Below are 21,989 nucleotides of genomic sequence, written 5' to 3'. Positions count from 1 at the left end.
TGAGGAGAAAGATTGGGTGTGAAAATGGAAATACTTCCAAGACGCATGTTCTGAAACGTGGAAAGTATTTTCAACACCTACCTCTGCTTTCCTTTGTTGCCTCAGTGCTTTTTCGATGCTTGGAGGGCTCTCTATCCCTATGATTTCGGAAACATCACCAAGGCCTCCGTGCATGTCACCCCCTGCTTTGCCTCCTTTCCGTGAACCTGTACCAAATATATCGGGCATCATATCAGCTTCACTTTTCTCACCTTGCACGATCGTCTCGAGCTCTGCCACAATGCTTGCCTCAGGGATTTCTGCCCTTTCCGACTCCGTCACATCCCCGTGAATTCCAAGCTGCGTGGGATCGGGCATGCTGGCTAAAAGGTCAGTGACTGTGATGTTTTTGGCACCTTCGACCAAGCCCCCGCCAAACATGGCACTCCATACAATCTGGAAGAGCCCTTTAACGAGATTGAAAATGAAGAAGACAAGGCTAATGAACAGAGTCCAGAAGAAGGAGAAAAATGCCATCAGTAACTCCTTGGTCGTCATCCTCTTAATCTTTTTGTATTGCCTTCTGATATTTTTAATTGTGAAGATGCTGAAAAATTTGAGTAGTCTAATTTTGAAATCGTGGCAAGCCGCTGCGAAGGCGCTCGAAGATTCAGGCACCTCTTCATCCTCCTCCTCTTCAGTCGGGACGGACTCATCTTCATCATCATCTGCTCGCTCGGCCGAATCGGGCTCGGAGATCTCAGAGGCCAGCTGCATTTCAAATATGGTGTCCTCGCAGAAATTCACAAAGAGTTCCATTTTCTCCGATTCCCCTCCCTCATTCACCACGTCAAAGATGAACTGCCTTTTGGACTCCTTGACTTGCGGCTTCTCCCACTGCGTCCTGCTCGACTCACTGATCTCAAAGTAGACCCTCTCGATGCGTTTTGCGCCACCCATAATCTCAATGCGCCCTAAGTAGGGTTCAAAGTAGGTGAGGACGCTTTGCGCCGGCTGCAGAAGGGTGAACAGGCGGCTGTCATTGGGCATGTGTTCAGATAGGTTGGTCAGCAACACAGCCACGTTAAATCCAATATCCTTGGCTGGTTCGTGGAACCTATCAATAAATTCTATATAGTTAAACATATCGTTCTCATCTGCTTCAACACAAGACAATAGGAACTCTATTTCTGATTGTGTGTATTTCTTTTGCCCCTCTAACGCTTTTTGAAATTCCTTTTTCGACATCAACCCTTTGCCATCTGGGTCATAATCCTTGAAGGTATCGGAAGTGGTTATCTCCTTCAATTTAAGAAACATGTCAAAAAATTTCAGAATCATTTCCACATTGCTGGAGGACTCAACCAAGGTGTCCACCATCTGTTTACCTATTGTTCCATTTACGACATTACCTAAGATTGGAGAGAGAAGGGCACGATGAATTTAAAAGGACACAAACACAAAGGCAAGCATTTCAAAGAATCCACAACCATATCTGTAAAATTTCGAAACCAATAAATTCAATTCGCAAAATATCTCCAATCCATAAAATTGATGCAAGTTATAAGTTTATTCCAACAGAAATGAATGCAATTGTATGGGTTTTTCTTTCTAGGTATCGCTCATTCGTAGTCCAAACCATGACCCAAAAAGATTTGAACCTGAAACAAAAGTAGTTTAAAGATGGCATTGGTTGGAATTCTCGGGTCTCGCATGCCCCGCTACCGCTGCCACTGAGAACGGAAGATTTGGCGCCTTCCCTTCACAGCAGCGGGACTGGAGAATCCCAGCTGCGGGTGAGGTTGGAAAATTCTGGCCGTTACATAGTTTCAGTTTGGGACACAAATACTAATATTTCAGAATGGCTATTTTTGTTGTCCCATGTATCTATAAAGAGGCATGCACACACATATAAACCAACACTCCAATGAGTAAGATGCAACCAACACCAATCTTCATAGTATTCGTACTGACGTGATTAAATTTAGTGAAACATTTTAAAGTCATAGCGGAATCATAAAATCCCTACAGTGCAGAAGGAGGCCATTCAGCCCATCGAACCTACACCCACAACAATCCCATCCAGGCTCTATCCCTGTAACCCCATGTTTTTACCTTGCTAATCCTCTGACACTAAGGGGCAATTTAGCATGGCCAATCCACCTAATCTGTGCATCTTTGCACATACAGAGAACCATAGAATTCTACAATGCAGGAGGCCTTTCGGCCCATCAGGTCTGCACTGACAACAATCCCACTACAGGTCCTACCCCCACAAACCCACACATTTACCCTGTCGATCCCTCTAACCAACACATCCCGGGACACTAAGGCTCAATTTTAGCATGGCCAATCAAGCTAACCCGTACATTTTTGGACTGTGGAAGGAAACCAGAGCACCGGAGGAAACTCACGCAGACATGGGGAGAATGTGCAAACTCCACACAGACAGTGACCCAAGCCAGGGATCGAACCCAGGTCCCTGGAACTTTGGACTGTGAGAGGAAACCAGAGCACATGGAGGGGGGGAGAAGGTGCAAACTCCACACAGACAGTGACCCAAGGCTGGAATTGAACCCGGGTCCCCGGCGCTGTGAGGCAGCAGTGCTAACCACTGTGCCACTGTGCCTCCAGAACTGGACAATATTGTTGTTAAAAGTTAGATGTAAAAGATAAATGATGTCAATGTCTGACTATATAAAAATACTTTGAGAGGTGGGCTTCTTCACAGCATTTATTTAATACTCTACCATTACTGGAGCAGATGCTGACTAAATCTCTATACAATCACAGCATGAAAGAATTTCTAACCTTCCAGCAGTGACAATAACATCACCACCATGTCTTTCTGAAGATCCAACAACTCCTTCAGCAGCTCAATCTGGCTGGAATCCTAGAAACAAAAGTAGACATTTCATTTTATTTATTGGTTCATTTTTGTTTGATAATGGAAAAGGAGCAAGCCGTCAGCGATTTGCTTATTCGTCCTGATGCGAATTGACACTTGGAAAGGTCGAGGGAGGAGAAAAAAAATCGCTTTGAAGCTAAAATCTATCAAAATATTTCAATATCATTGTGCTTTAACATACAGACACACTTAAACCCTGGATGACGATCATGTTAGATACTATCACTCGGAAAGCCTTCAGCAAGTAGAGTCAAACCAACTCTCTCAAAATATAAACATGACTTCATTCCCTTAGTGATTTATTGATATCAAATCAGGCAGAAGGGAATCGGAATTCTGTCCTCCGAGAATCTCTCGCCTCATTATCTTAAAAGTAACTCAATGTTACAACGACTAAAGGAACCCACAGCTCAGAGCTGTGAGTTCAGAGCAACACGGTGGCACAGTGGTTAGCACTACTGCCTCACAGCGCTAGGGTCCCGGTTTGAATCCCGGCTTGGGTCACTCTGTGTGTGGAGTCTGCACATTCTCCCCGTGTCTGTGTGCGTTTCCTCCGGATGCTCTGGTTTCCTCCCACAGTCCGAAAGACGTGCTGGTTAGATGCATTGGCCATGCTGAATTTTCCCTCAGTGTACCTGAACAGTCACCAGAGTAACTCCATCGCAGTGTTAATATAAGCCTACTCGTTACTAATAAATAAACTTTACTTTAGAATCCAGAAGCTCCAGAGATTGGATGATGGTGGGAGGGGAAGGCTCGGGGCAGAGATGAAATTCCAATGTTTCCAGTGAGCAAGTTTTCAACCATGTTGTCTCGTACAGTCAGGGATGACAAATCGCCCCTGGCGTACCCGGTGGCACGTTGGTTAGGGCTGGTGCTCCACAGTGCCAGGGACCCAGGTTTGATTCCAGCCTCAGGTCACTGTCTGTGCGGAGTCTGCACATTCTCCCCGTGGGTTTCCTCCGGGTTCCCTCCCACAGTCCAAAGATGTGCGGGTAGGTGGATTGGCCATGCTAAATTGACCCTAATGTCAGGGGCACTAGCTAGGGTAAATGCATGGGGTTATGGGGATAGGGCCTGGGTGGGATTGTGGTCGGCGCAGGCTCAATGGGCCGAATGGCCTCCTTCTGCACTGTAGAATTCTATGATTCTATAACATGCAAACTCCACGCAGACAGTGACCCGAGGCCGGAATCAAACCCGGGTCCCTGGTGCTGTGAGGCAGCAGTGCTAACCACTGTGCCGCCCTTACTTGAGGGAGTTAACGTTCAGTGCCAGGATTTGTTCGGCAGCAACTCACTGGTCACGTCATTAACCGTGCTGTTGGACAAGACTTACCTTTCTGGGGTGAGTTTGGTTTCTAGCGATTTGCAAATTGCTTCACCTCCACACCGCTCGCGGAATTGCAGCGGGCAGTCTGTCTGAACGTCAGCCGGAATTTTCCAGATGTTCCCGCGCTACTGCCGCAAACGAGGACGGAGAATTTGGCGCTCAGCCAAGTCTCTGTTCACCGTAGCGGGACCGGAGAATCCCGCTGGCGTGAACGGCCGAATAATTCCACTCGTCATATCTGTGACGCTGCCAGCAGAACACTGCAGCTCGATCAGCAACCCTTCGGGTTTCTATGTTTAATCTTGCATTTGTCCCTAGTCTGAGATCGTTATGCTGTTTGTGCAGGAGTCACTGTGCTGAGCATCATTAATCTCACCAGTGTTCTGACAGTAAATTTCAGTCCATTAGTAACAATATGTAGCCCGTGGCTGGCAATCCATTTTGGTGGCTGGTGTCTATGAGTGTGCTGGAGCACTCTTCCAGACAGCCACAATCCCAGTGAATTACTTCCATTGGTTCCAGTCGGCTAGATTTACCCATCGAGAAATCCTCCCCTATAAGGCAAAAACTTCAAGCTTTGCAGGTAAAAATTAAAGGTTACATGAACAACTTTCTTGCTGATATTTTGCAATAAATTAACTTACTGCGTGGAATATTCGATCTACAATGGCAAGCTACGCACTTCCTTCGATAAGTAATGGGAGACGATGGCCTAGTGGTATTATTAACTATATTACTAGACTATTAATCCAGATACTGTTCTGGGGGACCCAGGTTCGAATCCCACCACGGCCGATGGTGGAATTTAAATTCAACAAAAAATATGTGGGAATTAAGAATCTACTGATGACCATCCATTGTCGATTATTGGAAAAACCCATCTGGTTCACTAATGTCCTTTAGGGAATGAAATCTGCCGTCCTTACCTGGTCTGGCCTACATGTGACTCCAGAGACACTGCAATGTAGTTGACTCTCAACTGCCCTCCAAGGGCAACTAGGGATGGGCAATAAATGCTGGCCAGCCAGCGACGCCCATGGCCCACGACTGAGTGAAAAAATATTCAAGGAGAGGTGACCCAGCTCATCAAAGCAGCATCTGCATCTCATTCACATAGGTTGTAATGACTTCAATGAGGCCATTGGGGTTGGCTTCTTGGAATATGAACTCCCAGAGTGAGCTCATTATCGCCTGCCGTTGGAGTCTTGGCTGTATATAAAATGGGAGCGTCAGGTCTCCTTGCACTCTGGATACTGACACAGGACCTGTAACACTCTATCAACTAAAGTTTATTTATTTATTAGTCACAAGTAAGGCTTACTGCAATGAAGTTACTGTGAAATTCCCTTCGTCACGACACTTCGGCGCCTGTTCGGGTCAATGCACCTAACCAGCACATCTTTCAGACTGTGGGAGGAACCGGAGTACCCGGAGGAAACCCATGCGGACACGGGGAGAACGTGCAAACTCCACACAGACAGTGACCCAAGCTGGGAATCAAACCCGGGTCCCTGGTGCTGTGGGGCAGCAGTGCCAATCACTGTGCCACCGTGCCGCCCACTGTAGTAGAGTTTGGAAATAAAAGGGAATCTGGTGAAGGGACACTGACGTCTGCCGACTTATTTCATCGGGTTAAACAGAAATTCTCCCAGTGTAAAAAAAGTATAGGTGTTAAGGTTGACAATGGGAACAACAGGGGCAGTGCTGTATATGTGCTGGGCCATTGCACATTCACAGGAAATTGAGGCGTTAAACCTAGCAAATTCCACAGTGTGGAATTCCACTCCACTTCCCCCTCAAAAAATAACACTGTGCAAACATCTTACTGAAGCATACGTGTCATTGCTGCATTCAGGATTGTTGCTGCCAATGAAAACCAAATACTTGGATTACGGCGAGTTGCCAACGTCATTACTAATGGTCTCTTCTTGATCTTAGAGGGCTGCGACCACATCTGGCCAAGCAACAAGGAAGGATCTAGGCTTCATTTCTGACTCTTGAATTCAGTGATTTTTTGCTGGCTCTTCTGTACCTTGGGGAGGTGATGGCCTAGTAATATTATCATTCGACTGTTGATCCAGAAACTCAGCTGATGTTCTGGGGGACCCGGGTTCGAATCCCGCTATGGCAGATGGCGGAATTTGAATGCAATAAAAAAAAATCTGGAATTAAAAGATGACCATGAAACCATTGTCGGAAAAACCCATCTGGTTCACTAATGTGAAGGAAATCTGCCATCCTTACCCGGTCTGGCCTGCATGTGACTCCAGAGCCACAGCAATGTGGTTGACTCTCAACTGCCCTCCAAGGACAAGTAGGGATGGGCAATAAATGCTGGCCCAGCCAACGACGCCCATGTCCCATGAATGAAATTTAAAAATCTGCCTATTTTAGATTCTCTGAAACCATATCGCGGCAGGGATCACTTTTGCATTTTGTACTGAACTGAAAAGGTTATTAATGGCAATACCACTGTCCGCAAGAGCACTCAGTCGCAGAATAGCCCCCGGCACTCATTAGCATCTAACCATTTTCAGTTTTTTTTTTCAAACAAGATCATGGGGTTTAGTTCAGGACAGTTCAGCTTCATCTTTCAATTATCCGACGGATAGCATCAGGACCAGGGAACCTCACGCACGCTGAACTCTTAATGAAGGAGAGCCCCTGGGGCCTGCAAACAACGTCAGTCCATTATATTTGAAGCGACAGCATTAGTGCGGAAGCCTGCGATTGTCAGCAATTTAACGAGGGACGTACCTGAGAAAGCTTCATTTGCATATTAGCGAAAACATGAAGGAAGCCCACCACAGCGTCCCAGAGCCTGCTGTGGGCAAGGCTTTGCTGGTTGCCAATGCAAGGACCCTAAAATCAGACAGAGCGATTTCAGAATATGACAGAACTTAAAGGCAATTTGGGTGTATTAGTTCATCGTTGATTACATTGCACACAGTGAACTACCAGGTACAAAGGCATATTTCGAAAATCAAAGGAGTACATTAAATACATCAAAGTGAGGACACAGGAACAGTCTAAGCAGCCCCATGTTGGCATTAACCAGATATTTCTTATCACATTTACCAATATTTCTCCATACCCACAACTCATTTTTCTTCATCTCTCTATCCAATCTAAACTTGAATATCTCTATTATAGAATCATCGGAGTCCTACAGAGTAGAAGAGGCCATTTGGCCCATCGGGTCTGCACCGACTCACTGACAGAGGGCGGGATTTTCCAGCCGTGCTCGCCCCAAAGCTGGAAAATCCCGCCTGAGGTCAACGGATCTTTGGTCCGGCCCCCACCCGCTACTATTCCCGTGGCGGGCAGGACGGAAAAGTTCTGCTCAGAGAGTCTTACCCAGGCCCCCTCCCCACCCTTTCCCTGTAACTCCGCATATTTTTACCTATCTCAGCCACTAAAGCTGTAAGTGATGATCCACAGCAACGCAGCTCCCAGAACAACAGTAACCACATCAAGAACCTATCTATCTCTATCTTAAATACACTCAATGACCTGGCCTCCACAGCCCTCTGTGGCAAAGAGTTCCACAGATTCACCACCCTCTGGCTGTAGAAATTCATCCTCATCTCATCTCGGGACAATGCAGCCCGTGGTGTCTTCCTGCAGTACTGGCAGTGGCCAGAGTGCCGAGTGGCGCTGCCAGTACTGGAAAGCTCCTGGCCTCTCATTTGTTTAGCCTGGGAGGCGTTGACCAAGGAGATAGATATATTTCTGATAAAATAGGGGATTAAAGGGATATGGGGAACAGGTGGGGAGGTGGATTTGAGACCAGGGAGAGATCAGCCATGATCTGATTGAATGGCGGAGCAGGCTCGAAGGCCTGAATTGCCGAATTCTGCTCCTAATTCTGATATAAAACATCCGGTTAAATTCAGCCGGTGGAATTAATCTGATGCATAATGACTCTGTTTTTTCTGTACAGGCGACATGTAAGGAAGCTGTCGTGTTACCTGAATATACTCAGTAAGTGAGTTGAAGATTTGTTTGGCCACAGCTAATGCTTTCGAGAAGTTCCGCTGACCTTGTTCATCCATGACGTCCTTTCCAGAGTAATACCAATAGAAATCGCTGATTGACTCCTGCATTTTAACAAAATGGTGGACGTTAATGTTTCAGGTAGATTACAAATGAGCGTAAAGTGGAAGGGGTTGGAATAAAATGCTGAGAATTCTGACCATTCCTATTACTGTCTCTATCAGTTCTGTTACCAGCTCATGTTCCCAAAAATGTTTTAAATTTTATGCAAAGCATCAAAAATATCTGTTGACATATCCTAAAAATCCAACTTCTCAATTCTCAACACAGACCAGTCACAAGAATGGGTGTTCCAATCTTCCAAGTAGGAAAACATCTGAATGAACCATAAATTCCTAATCATCAAGGTGGCACAGTGGTTAGCACTGCTGCCTCACAGCGCCAGGGACCCGGGTTCAATTCCCAGCTTAGGTCACTGTCTGTGTGGAGTCCGTACATTCTCCCCGTGTCTGCATGGGTTTCCACCGGTTTCCTCTCGCAGTCTGAAAGACCTGCTGGTTAGGTGCATTGGTCATGATAAATTCTCCCTCAGTGTACCCGAACAAGCGCCGGAGTGTGGCGACTCGGGGATTTTCACAGTAACTTCATTGCAGTGTTAATGTGAGCCTACTTGTGACATTAGTAAGCTTTAATCACGCAACCCATTTTCGACTGTAGTTCTGCACAATGAGCTATAGAAGACTGTAATGGGTAAAATCTTTTTCTACTCGATTTTAATCTTGAATAGTTACTAGCACCCTGTAATACCGAGGTCCACAATATTGTTCGTGGAGTTTATTGTAAGTATGATGAGGGCCACTTGTCTATAATGACCAGTTTGAAAGGTGTCTGTTCACTAGTTGTAGACAGCAAGTGAAGGGAACAAAAAAGTTCATTTTAAGAGTTCAGTTTTCCCTCGGAACCACAATTAATCATTTTTCAGTCGGAAGTAGAGAAATTCAGTTTTTAAAGTTTGAAGTTATTTATTAGTGTCACAAGTAGGCTTCCATTAACACTGCAATGAAGTTACTGTGAAATTCCCCTAGTCGCCACACTCTGGCACCTGTTTGGGTACACTGAGGGAGAATTTAGCATGGCCAATGCACCTAACCAGCACATCTTCGTTCTGTGGGAGGAAACACACGCGGACATGGGGAGAATGTGCAGACTCCGCACAGACATTGACGCAAGCCAGGAATCGAATCCAGGTTCTTGGCGCTGTGAGGCAGCAGAGCTAACCACTGTGCCGCCCCAATTGAGTAATGCTGAAAAAAAGGAGACATGGCTTGAATCCGCTGATCAGGATCAGAAACCCCTCATTCTAACCCTGATTAAACAGAATAATACCAACTTACCTTCCTGCGATTTTTGTGGGCAATCTTCTGATCGAGAATCTGCAGAATTCACTGAGCCCAGGAAACCTCAGAGACATCAGCAAAAGAATTCCACACAGAAACCACACCCCCAGCACTCGCTGCGGTATTCTGTCGGTACAGTTCAAATGTCCCAAAACCTCTTTGAAAACTTGCAGAGTGAAGGTAAGTGGGCGAGGGAGTAAAATGGTTAAGTGGGTAGGGTGGGGTAATTGGATAAGGGATAGGGTGGAAGATGCTGGGGTCATGTCAGATCAGAGGGGAATCAAGGTCAGGAAGAGTTGGGTAGTGGGAGATAGTCAAATTGGGTCAAGAGATGAGTTAGGTGACTGGGGGAGTCAGCTGGTGGGGGTTAGTGAGGTCATGTTGGGGTGTGCTCGGGGGAGTTGAAGGGTAATGGGGGAATCAGATGTTGGGGACACATCAGGTCAGGTTGGGGATGAGGGGAGGATGTTTGTGAGTCAGTTGTACAGTTACCCAGGTATTTAATTTGGTTTTAGTCTGTCTAACATTTCTGGGTAATTATCTAGTTGAGAAAGTTGGAACTGTTCAGAGCCCTGGGTGGGATCATGCCAAGACTGGAAATTCCTGCCCGAGGTCAACGGATCATTGCATGGTCCGCCCCGCCTACTAGTCCCGTGTCGGATGAATCATAGAATCATAGAAACCCTACAGTGTAGAAAGAGGCCATGTGGCCCATTGGGTCTCCACCGACCACAATCCCACCCAGGCCCTACCCCCATATCCCTACACATTTACCCACTAATCCCTCCAATTTACGCATCCCAGGACACTAAGGGGCAATTTTAGCATGGTCATTCAACCTAACCCGCACATCTTTGGACTGTGGGAGGAAACCGGAGCACCCGGAGGAAACCCACGCAGACATGGGGAGAACGTGCAAACTCCACACAGACAGTGACCCAAGCCGGGAATCGAACCCAGGTCCCTGGAGCTGTGAAGCAGCAGTGCTAACCACTGTGCTACCGTGCCGCCCTTGGTGGGACAGGAAAATTCTGCCCTCTGACTCTAACAGAGAGCTGGAGACTCCGGACGATCCTGGGGAGCTGGGCAATTACCCATCATGAATTTAAACCTCTCGGGCATTTCCCACTGAATCATTGCATCAGGACTTCCAAGGGTTCGCATCATGTACCTTGGGGGATACATCTGGTCTCCAACTATCTGGAGATCGGAAAATCTCGAACATTGTCAAAGCTTTTCAGAGTCAAGCTGCCAACCAATCAGCACTCTTTTCACATGCAGGACAAATTGTTGCTCCCTTTAAAATTTAGCATTCTTGCATCTGTCCTGATGAGTGTAAAATGAAAAGCTTCGACAAGATGTCTCTTTTTTTCAACAATACTCAAATTAACAATTTTGTTCTGCATTTCACAAAACCTTATCGCATATCTTGGCTTTACCTGGAGGCGCAGAAGATAGTCAACAGTGCTGATAATGATATTCACTGTCGTTGTGTTTCCTGTTTGTGTTCTTAGGTAATTCTGGAAATCTACAATTTAAAAGAAAAATCTTTAAAACATCGGGGAATACATAATTGTGCTGTAAAATATGATATGGGAGAGTTTGTGTGCAAACACACCTTTGAAGTAAATTACACGAGCATGATCATTATTAAGAATTAATTTTCACAAGAGGGCTTATGCCCTTTGACAAAACTTCTCAAAGGCCGTTGCCCCTTCACCAGATTCCCTTTATTTACAAACTTAACTCCACTCCTAAGGTATAAATTCAGAATCCAGAGCGTCAGTAGCCCTGACGCTCCTCAATACAAATAAACAGGTGAGACTCCTTGATTGGCAGACAATTATCGAATAGGAACACAGGAATATAGGAATCAGGAGCAGAAGTCGGCAAGTTCAGCCCTTCGAACCTGCTCTGCCTTTCAATCAGATCATGGCTGATCTCTCCCTGGTCTCAAATCCACCTCCCCACCTGTTCCCCACATCCCCTTATTCTTTTTTAAAATAAGAAATATATCTATCTCCTTCCTGAAACCATTCAATGATTCAGACTCCACCGCGCGATGGGGCAGCGAGTTCCACAAATTCACCACTCTCTGCAAGCAGTAGTTCCTCCTCATCTCAGTTTTAAATCTACCGTCTCCCAACCTATACCTGTGACCTCTTGTTAGAGATTGCCTCATAAGAGGAAACATTGGTCTACATTTACTTTATCAATCCCTTGTAAAATTTTATATACCTCGATCAGATCCCCTCTCATCCTTCTAAACTCCAGCGAGTACAAACCCAAACTGTTTAATCTCTCCTCATAGAATCACAGAATCTAAGAAACCCTACAGTGCAGAAAGAGGCCATCTGGCCCATCGAGTCTGCACCGACCACAATCCCACCCAGGCCCTACCCCCATATCCCTACATATTTACCCGCTAATCCCACTAATCTACGCATCTCAGGACACTAAGGGGCAATTTTAGCACGGCCAATCAACCTAACCCGCACATCTTTGGACTGTGGGAGGAAACCGGAGCACCCGGAGGAAACCCACGCAGACACGAGGAGAATGTGCAAACTCCACACAGACAGTGACCCAAGCCGGGAATGGAACCCAGGTCCCTGGAGCAGTGAAGCAGCAGTGCTAACCACTGTGCTACCGTGCCGCCCCTCATACGTCAACCCTTTCATCCCCAGAATCAATCAGGGCTTGAGTACCTCAATCAGGGAGCTCATACTCCATGAGGTCAACCTCATGGGCCTCGTTGAGGTCATAGAATCCCTACAATGCAGAAGGAGGCCATTCAGCCCATCGAGTCTGTACCGATCACAATCCCACCCAGGCCCTACTCTCATAACCCCATACATTTACCCTGCTAATCTCCCTGACACTAGGATCAATTTAGCATAGCCAATCAACCCAACCCGCACTTTTTTGGGAGGAAATCAGAGCACCCGGAGGAAACCCAAGCCAGGAATTGAATCTGGGACCCTGGCGCTGTGAGGCAGCAGGTCATTACACCCTTAATTAGAATCCTAGAAATATGTGCACATAAAAGCAAGTTAACAAACTTCCACCATGAATGGGAACTCATCTATCATGAGATGGGGTGGCATGGTGGCACAGTGGTTAGCACTGCTGCCTCACAGCACCAGGGACTTCGGTTTGATTCCCGGCTTGGATTACAGTCTGTGTGGAGTTTGCACATTCTCCCCATGTCTGCGTGGGTTTCCTCCGGGTGCTTCAGTTTCATCCCACAATCCAAAGATGTGTAGGTTAGGTGGATTGGCCATGCTAAATTGCCACTTAGTGTCAGGGGGACTAGCTAGGGTAAATGCATAGGGTTATGGGGATAGGGCCTGGGTGGGATTGTGGTCGGTGCAGTTGGGCCGAATGGCCTCCTTCTGCATTGTAGGATTCTATGAAATTATAACTTCGATCCCTCTGTGAGATATTCCTTCTTGGCCCAATATGACATTGCCTTAACATTGATGGCCTGTTTGTGTTCTGTCTTTTTCTGTGCGGAACTTAGCGGGTTAAGATCAAATTGACTTAAGAAAAAGAAGTTATTCTGTTTGAGACTCGCACATTTCAATTATCCTTGTGTATTTGTTCTCCAAGATTCAATAAGACCAATTGGCTTTTAAGTGTTATTTGCAATGCTATTTGGGTCGATCTCACATTTCATGATAATTAATTGTTTTACTCTGGAAATGACCAGTGGATTTGCAGACACTGGAGGGAATAGTCTTTCCTTTCTCTATGCTTTTAATTCTATGTGAGATTGGCGGTTCTGTGTGGCTTTCGAAGATTGATTTCCTGTGCTTCTGGTTGAGCTTCACAAGTTAATGGAAAATATATCTTGGGCAACCTTCAGCAGTTAAGGTCATTGAGATAGAAGATTAGGAATTGATGGGAGTAATTTTCATTCCCCACAATGAGTGGGCTTGCAAACCTACCAATCCCACCCTCCCATAACCCAATGGACAATTCGAAAAGAAAAGTCAAGAATTTCAGTCCAATAATCATGAGTGATTATTTTTCTCCAGCGCAGAAACCAATATAAATATAAATATAATATAAACCTCATTATTTTATCTCTGATCAGAACTCTTTACAAAAACGATATTACTGTCCATGAAAATGCTTTAGGAAAACTTTAAAAATAAATAAGTTGCATCAACTGTCTGAATAGACAGAGAGCCGCATTTATCAGCTTAGTATCTGTGTGTTAGACTGATGAGTGCTTCAGGTGAGTTTCTGGGGGATATTCGACAATTGTGCAACCAAACACTTTCTAAAACCGCTCAGAGTGATTATGTGCCAGGTTGGTCCTTTTGCACACCTGTTTCAGGGCAGCGCAAGCATGCCTTGATCACCACTGCACATGCATGGGTGGCACGGTGGCACAGTGTTAGCACCGCTGCCTCACAGCACCAGGGAGCCAGATTCAACTCCAGTCTTGCTCACTGTCTGTGTGGAGTTTGCATGTTCTCCCCGTGTCGGCATGGGTTTCCTCCGGGTGCTCCAGTTTCCTCCCACACTCGAAAGAATTGCAGGTCCAGGTGAGGTGGATTGGCTGTGCTAAATTGCCCCTTAGTGTCCCAAGTTGTGTAGGTTAGGGGGATTAGTGGGGAAAATGCCTGAGGTTAAGAGGATGGGTTGGGGGTGGCCTAGCAAGGTCTATGCTGACCACAGATCTGCTAGGCTTCTGATTATGTGTAATAGTGATAGTGCAAGCACACTTGATCAGCATTGGCCATGCATGGGCAGCACGGCGGCACAGTGGTCAGCACTGCTGCCTCAGAGCGCCAGGGACCCGGATTCAATTCCAGCCTCAGGTGACTGTGTGGAGTTTGCGCGTTCTCCCTGCATGGGGGTAGGGCCTGGGTGGGATTGTGGTCGGTGCAGACTCGATGGGCCAAATGGCCTCCTTCTGCACTGTAGGGTTTCTATGATTCTATGATTCATCTGCGTGGGTTTCTTCTGGGTGCTCCGGTTTCCTCCCACAGTCCAACAGACGTGCAGGTTATGTGGACTGGCCATGCTAAATCGCCCCTTAGTGCCTAGGGGACAAGCAGGGTAAAATACTTGGTGTTAAGGAAAAGGGCCTGGGTGGGATTGTGGTCGGTGCAGACTCGGTGGGCCGAATGGCCTCCTTCTGCGCTGTCGGGATTCTACGATTCTAATCGGGAATATGGAAGATGTACAATTGAATGGGAATTTCTATTGTACTGGCTTTGGAATGCGGGGGTGCGGGGGGGGGGGGGGGGTTCAGTTTTAGTGAGGGAGGGTGAAAAAAGGCATCGAACGAGACAGGTACAGATGAATACAGGAGTCGGGGAAAGCAAATACGCAGGCTGCAATTTTCCGGCCATTTTTCGCTGCGAGTGAGGACAAAGAATTTGGTGCTCAGCCAAATCGGTTTGCTGCAGCGGGACTGGAAAATCCTGCCAGTGTGAAAATGGTGGGACTATTCCGCCCGCCATGTCTACTCCACCCGAAGAATTTTCTAACTGCTGTTTAGTTATTGTATTGCATGAATATTTATTTATCCTTATAACCCGCAACCCAAGTTTCAGGTGTTTAGACTACTTTTTTTAAATTGAGTTTATCAATGAGGTAAATGGCCTGGTGTTGGATATTGATGGCGTCAGCTTGCATGTACGCAAAGATAAAAGGATGAAGAGGTTGCCACACGGTGGGTTACTTCACCAGTTTGTCGAGTTTATTAGATCGGTGTCGCTTGCTGACAATCCAGGCTGGAAGAGAGGGAAACCCTCCTGATGCCTCGGATGATGTCACCACGTCATCATAGAATCCCTACAGTACAGGAGGAGGCCATTCAGCCCATCGAGCCTGCACCGACAACAAATCCACCCTATCCACGCAACCCCACCCTGCTAATCCCCCTGAAACTAGGGTCAATTTAGCGTGGATCATAGGATCCCTACAGTGCAGAAAGAGGCCATTTGGCCCATCGAGCCTGCGCCGATCACACTCCCACTCAGGCCCTATCCCCATAACCCTACTTATTTACCCTGGTAACTCCTGACACTAAGGGGACAATTTAGCATGGCCAATCAACCTAACCCGCACATCTTTGGAGTGTGGGAGGAAACCGGAGCACCCGGAGGAAACCCACACCGACACGGTGTGGACTCCACACAGACAATGACCCAATCCGGGAATTGAATCCGGGTCCCTGGCGCTGTGAGGTAGCAGTGCTAACCACAGTGCCGCCCGTAATCATGTGACACACCAAGCAGAGACCAATTGGTTTACAATACACAAGAATTGGGCATCCCTTCCACAGACAAACCACTCTGTGGAGGAAAGAATGTTTGCAGACTCAGCCTTGCTGTAGGCTGACGGTATCCATTCAATTCTCTGCCCCCAGTCAATGTCAAATGACCTCCTTTTAGCCAAAGTGTTAATGCTTCACATCAGTTTACAGACTCGCATCGCAGTGTCAAATGAAACTAATTTCTGTAAAACTGTCTCATTCCTTATTGATCTTCTGACTATCCCTGATAAACCAATGTTGTTTTGAAGGTGTGATTTTTAAAGAGGCAAGTATTGCTTCCTAATATCAGTTGATGAGTGATCCACGTAAAAAGAGACAAACTTCTTATAACTGCTCGCAAAATATATTCTAACATTTGAGTAGCTTTTTTGAAGATTGTTTCATGTTGATGAAAAACCCAATGAAAGATTGATTATCACTCCCAAATCTTATAGTGATAGATTCCTACAGTGCAGAAGGAGGCCATTCAGCCCATCAAGTCTGCACGGACCACAATCCCACCCAGGGACTTAGCTAGTCCCCCTGACACTAAGGGGCAATTTAGCCTGGCCAATCCACCTAACCTGCACATCTTTGGACTGTGGGAGGAAACTGGAGCACCCGGAGGAAACCCGCGCAGACACGGGGAGAACGTGCAGACTCCGCACAGACAGTGACCCAAGCCGGGAATCGAACCCGGGTCCCTGGCGCTGTGAGGCAGCAGTGCTAACCACCGTGCCACCTTCTATTTCTTCTAATATTATTTATTTCTTCGAATAAATCTTCTATTTCTCTGCTTCAGTAATTAACACTTTTGCATGTGGACAGACTTGCAGTTCCCAGTATACAATATCTTTGATTTTATATATATTCTCCTTCCCATTTCTCCTGAAAGCGTTGATTCTTTGCCCGGAACATTCCACATGAGTTGAATGCCTGTTGGCATTTTCCTCAAGTGACCATTTTTCATGCTTCTGCCTTGACAGCGATTGTCTGCAGGCCACCCTACCACACGAGGCACAACACGATCCTGTCCCCAGGTGGTACCGACTCGCTTTCAGAAGTGGTCCCAAATGCCAAGCATGAGAAAAGTATCTGTCGGACCTTGGATAGGGATCAGCACCAGGAACCTTGAATGATTTATTTTCTTTCCCTCAGGGCCCCCAATATGAACTGCAGCAACCAACGAGAGTTGCCTCATCTAATTCAGAGTACCTGCAGGAACTTCCTAATCCAGTTCAGCTACAGGGGTAAGTAGCCATTAGGGGAGCTGGCCTTAATCAGATACATCAACATCCATTGGTCATTCCCCACTGATCGGCCGAATTAATCTTTTCCCTCATTTGTTGCCAAGTCATAAGGTAGATTTAGTATAAATCTATTAGTAGATTTGAGAAATGGCAAGATTCAAGTCACTGGTGACTACTATGAAGATGTGGAGATGCCGGCGTTGGACTGGGGTAAACACAGTAAGAGTTTTAACAACACCAGGTTAAAGTTCATCTTTTAACAACACCAGGTTAAAGTTCATCTACCTTGTTCCATCCGGAACAAGGTAGATGAACTTGGGGCGTGGATTGGTACTTGGGACTACGATGTTGTGGCCATTACGGAGACGTGGGTAGAACAAGGACAGGAATGGTTGTTGGACGTTCCGGGGTATAGATGTTTCACTAAGTGTAGGGAAGCTGGTAAAAGAGGTGGAGGAGTGGCATTGTTAATCAAGGATAGTTTAACGGCTGCGGAAAGGCTCTTCGTGGGGGATCTGCACACTGAGGTAATATGGGCTGAAGTTAGAAATAGGAAAGGAGCGGTCACGTTGCTAGGAGTTTACTATAGGCCCCCAAATAGTAATAGAGATGTGGAGGAAGAAATTGCTAAGCAGATTATGGATATGTGTGGGGGTCACAGGGTAGTTGTCATGGGGGACTTTAACTTTCCAAATATTGATTGGAACCTTTGTAGGTCAAATAGTTTGGATGGGGCAGTTTTTGTGCAGTGTGTGCGGGAGGGGTTTCCTGACACAATATGTGGATGGGCCGACTAGAGGTGAGGCCACATTGGATTTGGTACTGGGAAATGAACCGGGCCAAGTGTTAGATTTGGTTGTGGGAGAGCAATTTGGAGATAGTGACCACAATTCGGTGTCTTTTGTAATTGCAATGGAGAGGGATAGGGCCGTAAGGCAGGGCAAGGTTTACAATTGGGGGAGGGGTAATTATGATGCGATTAGGCAAGAATTAGGGGGCATAAGTTGGGAACAGAAACTGTCAGAGAAAGGAACTAATGAAAAGTGGAACTTTTTCAAGGAACAAATACTGGATGTCCTTGATAGGTATGTTCCTGTCAGGCAGGGAGGAAATGGCCGAGTGAGGGAACCATGGTTCACAAAAGAGGTGGAATGTCTTGTGAAAAGGAAGAGGGAAGCTTATGTAGGGATGAGGAAACAAGGTTCAGATGGCTCGATTGAGGGTTACAAGTTAGCAAGGAATGAGCTGAAAAAGGGGCTTAGGAGAGCTAGGAGGGGACATGAGAAGTCCTTGGCGGGTCGGATCAAGGAAAACCCCAAGGCTTTTTACTCTTATGTGAGGAATAAAAGAATGACCAGGGTGAGGTTAGGGCCGGTCAAGGACAGTAGTGGGAACTTGTGTATGGAGTCAGTAGAGATAGGCGAGGTGATGAATGAATACTTTTCTTCAGTGTTCACCAAGGAGAGGGGCCATGTTTTTGAGGAAGAGAAGGTGTTACAGGCTAATAGGCTGGAGGAAATAGATGTTCGGAGGGAGGATGTCTTGGCAGTTTTGAATAAACTGAAGGTCGATAAGTCCCCTGGGCCTGATGAAATGTATCCTAGGATTCTGTGGGAGGCAAGGGATGAGATTGCAGAGCCTTTGGCGTTGATCTTTGGGTCCTCGCTGTCCACGGGGATGGTGCCAGAGGACTGGAGAATGGCGAATGTTGTTCCTCTGTTTAAGAAAGGGAATAGAAATGACCCTGGTAATTATAGACCGGTTAGTCTTACTTCGGTGGTTGGTACATTGATGGAAAGGGTCCTTAGGGATGGGATTTACGACCATTTAGAAAGATGCGGATTAATCCGAGATAGTCAGCACGGATTCGTGAAGGGCAAGTCGTGCCTCACAAATTTGATAGAATTTTTTGAGGAGGTAACTAAGTATGTTGATGAAGGTAGGGCAGTTGATGTCATATACATGGATTTTAGTAAGGCGTTTGATAAGGTCCCCCATGGTCGGCTTATGATGAAAGTGAGGAGGTGTGGGATAGAGGGAAAGTTGGCCGATTGGATAGGTAACTGGCTGTCTGACCGAAGACAGAGGGTGGTGGTCGATGGAAAATTTTCGGATTGGAGGCAGGTTGCTAGCGGTGTGCCGCAGGGATCAGTGCTTGGTCCTCTGCTCTTTGTGATTTTTATTAATGACTTAGAGGAGGGGGCTGAAGGGTGGATCAGTAAATTTGCTGATGACACCAAGATTGGTGGAGTAGTGGATGAGGTGGAGGGCTGTTGTAGGCTGCAAAGAGACATAGATAGGATGCAAAGCTGGGCTGAAAAATGGCAAATGGAGTTTAACCCTGATAAATGTGAGGTGATTCATTTTGGTAGGACAAATTTAAACGTGGATTACAGGGTCAAAGGTAGGGTTCTGAAGACTGTGGAGGAACAGAGAGATCTTGGGGTCCATATCCACAGATCTCTAAAGGTTGCCAGTCAAGTGGATAGAGCTGTGAAGAAGGCCTATAGTGTGTTAGCTTTTATTAACAGGGGGTTGGAGTTTAAGAGCCGTGGGGTTATGCTGCAACTGTACAGGACCTTGGTGAGACCACATTTGGAATATTGTATGCAGTTCTGGTCACCTCACTATAAGAAGGATGTGGAAGCGCTGGAAAGAGTGCAGAGGAGATTTACCAGGATGCTGCCTGGTTTGGAGGGTAGGTCATATGAGGAAAGGTTGAGGGAGCTAGGGCTGTTCTCTCTGGAGCGGAGGAGGCTGAGGGGAGACTTAATAGAGGTGTATAAAATGATGAAGGGGATAGATAGAGTGAACGTTCAAAGACTATTTCCTCGGGTGGATGGAGCTATTACAAGGGGGCATAACTATAGGGTTCGTGGTGGGAGATACAGGACGGATATCAGAGGTAGGTTCTTTACGCAGAGAGTGGTTGGGGTGTGGAATGGACTGCCTGCAGTGATAGTGGAGTCAGACACTTTAGAAACATTTAAGCGGTTATTGGATAGGCACATGGAGCACACCAGGATGATAGGGAGTGGGATAGCTTGATCTTGGTTTCGGATAAAGCTCGGCACAACATCGTGGGCCGAAGGGCCTGTTCTGTGCTGTACTGTTCTATGTTCTAGGTTTATTTGGTAGCAAATACCCAATGGTATTTGCAAATACCTAATGGTATTTGCTACCAAATAAACCTGTTGGACTTTAACCTGGTGTTGTTAAAACTCTTACTGTGACTACTATGAAGAGCCAGGGATTCTAATCAATATCTCAGAGCAAAGTTGTTTCACAGTAGGGGAAACTAGATCTCTGAAGGCGGAAAGGCAGGTTAATAGGGTGATGAAAAAGGCATATGGCACACTCGCCTTTATCAATCGGGGTATAGATTACAAAAGCAGAGAGGTCATGTTGGAGTTGTATAGAACTTGGGTGAGGCCACAGCTGGAGCACTGTGTGCAGTTCTGGTCACCACATTATAGGAAGGACATGAACGCACTGGAGGGGGTGCAGAGGAGATTCATCAGGATGCTGCCTGGGATGGAACATTTAAGTTATGAAAAGAGGTTGGATAGGCTTGTGTTGTTTTCGTTGGAGCAGAGAAGACCGAGGGACAACCTGATCGAGGTGTTCAAGATTATGAGGGCATGGACAGAGTGGATAGGGAGCAGCTGTTCCCCTTAGTTGAAGGGTCAGTTACGAGGGCACACAAGTTAAAAGTGAGGGGTGGGAGGTTTGGGGGAATTTGAGGAAAAACCTTTTTACCCAGACGGTGGTGACGGTCTGGAATGCGCTGCCTGGGAGGGTGGTGGGGACGGGATGCCTCCCATCCTTTAAAAAGTACCTGGATGAGTATTTGGCACATCATAACATTCAGAGCTATGGGCCAAGTGCTGGCAAGTGGGATTAGGTGGGCAGGTCAGGGCCTTTCATGCATTGGTGCAGACTTGATGGGCTGAAGGGCCTCTTCTGCACTGTCGTATTCTGTGATTATATCATGGTCATGAGTACATTATTGTAGTGCATGATCAACAACGAAAGGAAGGCGATAGCCTAGTGGTATTACCGCTAGACTATTAATCCAGAAACTCAGCTAATGCTCTGGGGACCCAGGATCGAATCCCGCCACAACAGGTGTGGAATTCAAATTCAATAGAAAATATCTGGAATTAAGAATCTACTGATGACCATGAAATCATTGTCGATTGTCGGAAAAACCCATCTGGTTCACTAATGTCCTTTAGGGAAGGAAATCTGCCGTCCTTACCTGGTCTGGCCTACATGTGACTCCGGAGCCACAGCAATGTGGGTGACACTCAATTCCCCTTCAAGGGCAACTAGGGATGGACAATAAATGCTGGCCAGCCAGTGTTGCCCATGTCCTTAAATGAATAAACAAAAAACTTTATTCCATAGTATAATTGGGACCCAGTTTATTGTTCAAACTGGACCAACGGATATCAAGGAAACTTAATTTTTTCAACTCTGAGAAAAGAATGATAATTTGACACAGTAGCAAGTCTGAACATTTTTTTTTCACCATTAACAAAGGCAACATGGAAACTAAAACTGAGACTTTCCTGCAGTGTTTTGGCAATGAGGTAAGTTTTTATAAATGTGTTTACCACTAAGCAGCACGGTGGCACAGTGCTTAGCATTGCTGCTTCATAGCGTCAGGGACCCGGGTTCAATTCAGCCTTGGGTGACTGTCTGTGTGGAGTTTGCACATTCTCCCCGTGCCTGCGTGGGTTTCATCCAGGTTCTCCAATTTCCTCCCACAGTCTGAAAGATGTGCTGGTTAGATTGATTGGTCATGATAAATTGCCCTTTAGTATCAGGGGAATTAGCAAGGTTAC

At 46.3% G+C, this 21,989-nt stretch overlaps 1 protein-coding gene across 3 annotated transcripts in view; it reads right to left on the bottom strand.

Moving 5' to 3' along the window:
- The window catches only part of ryr3 (ryanodine receptor 3), a 371,169-nt gene that overhangs the window by 46,461 nt on the left and 302,719 nt on the right, over positions 1-21,989 (bottom strand). For all 3 annotated transcript variants that reach the window (XM_078233298.1, XM_078233296.1, XM_078233297.1), the window contains 5 exons: positions 11,052-11,140; positions 8,191-8,319; positions 6,977-7,081; positions 2,791-2,872; positions 82-1,391 (listed from right to left, as the gene is read on the bottom strand). In XM_078233298.1, the coding sequence (XP_078089424.1) occupies positions 82-1,391; positions 2,791-2,872; positions 6,977-7,081; positions 8,191-8,319; positions 11,052-11,140 (1,715 nt within the window). The remainder of the gene's footprint in view (positions 1-81; positions 1,392-2,790; positions 2,873-6,976; positions 7,082-8,190; positions 8,320-11,051; positions 11,141-21,989) is intronic.

The sequence above is a fragment of the Mustelus asterias genome, chromosome 18 (genome assembly GCF_964213995.1).
Source record: "Mustelus asterias chromosome 18, sMusAst1.hap1.1, whole genome shotgun sequence".
Taxonomy (NCBI): domain Eukaryota; kingdom Metazoa; phylum Chordata; class Chondrichthyes; order Carcharhiniformes; family Triakidae; genus Mustelus; species Mustelus asterias.
This window is presented reverse-complemented; position numbering and strand designations above follow the sequence as displayed.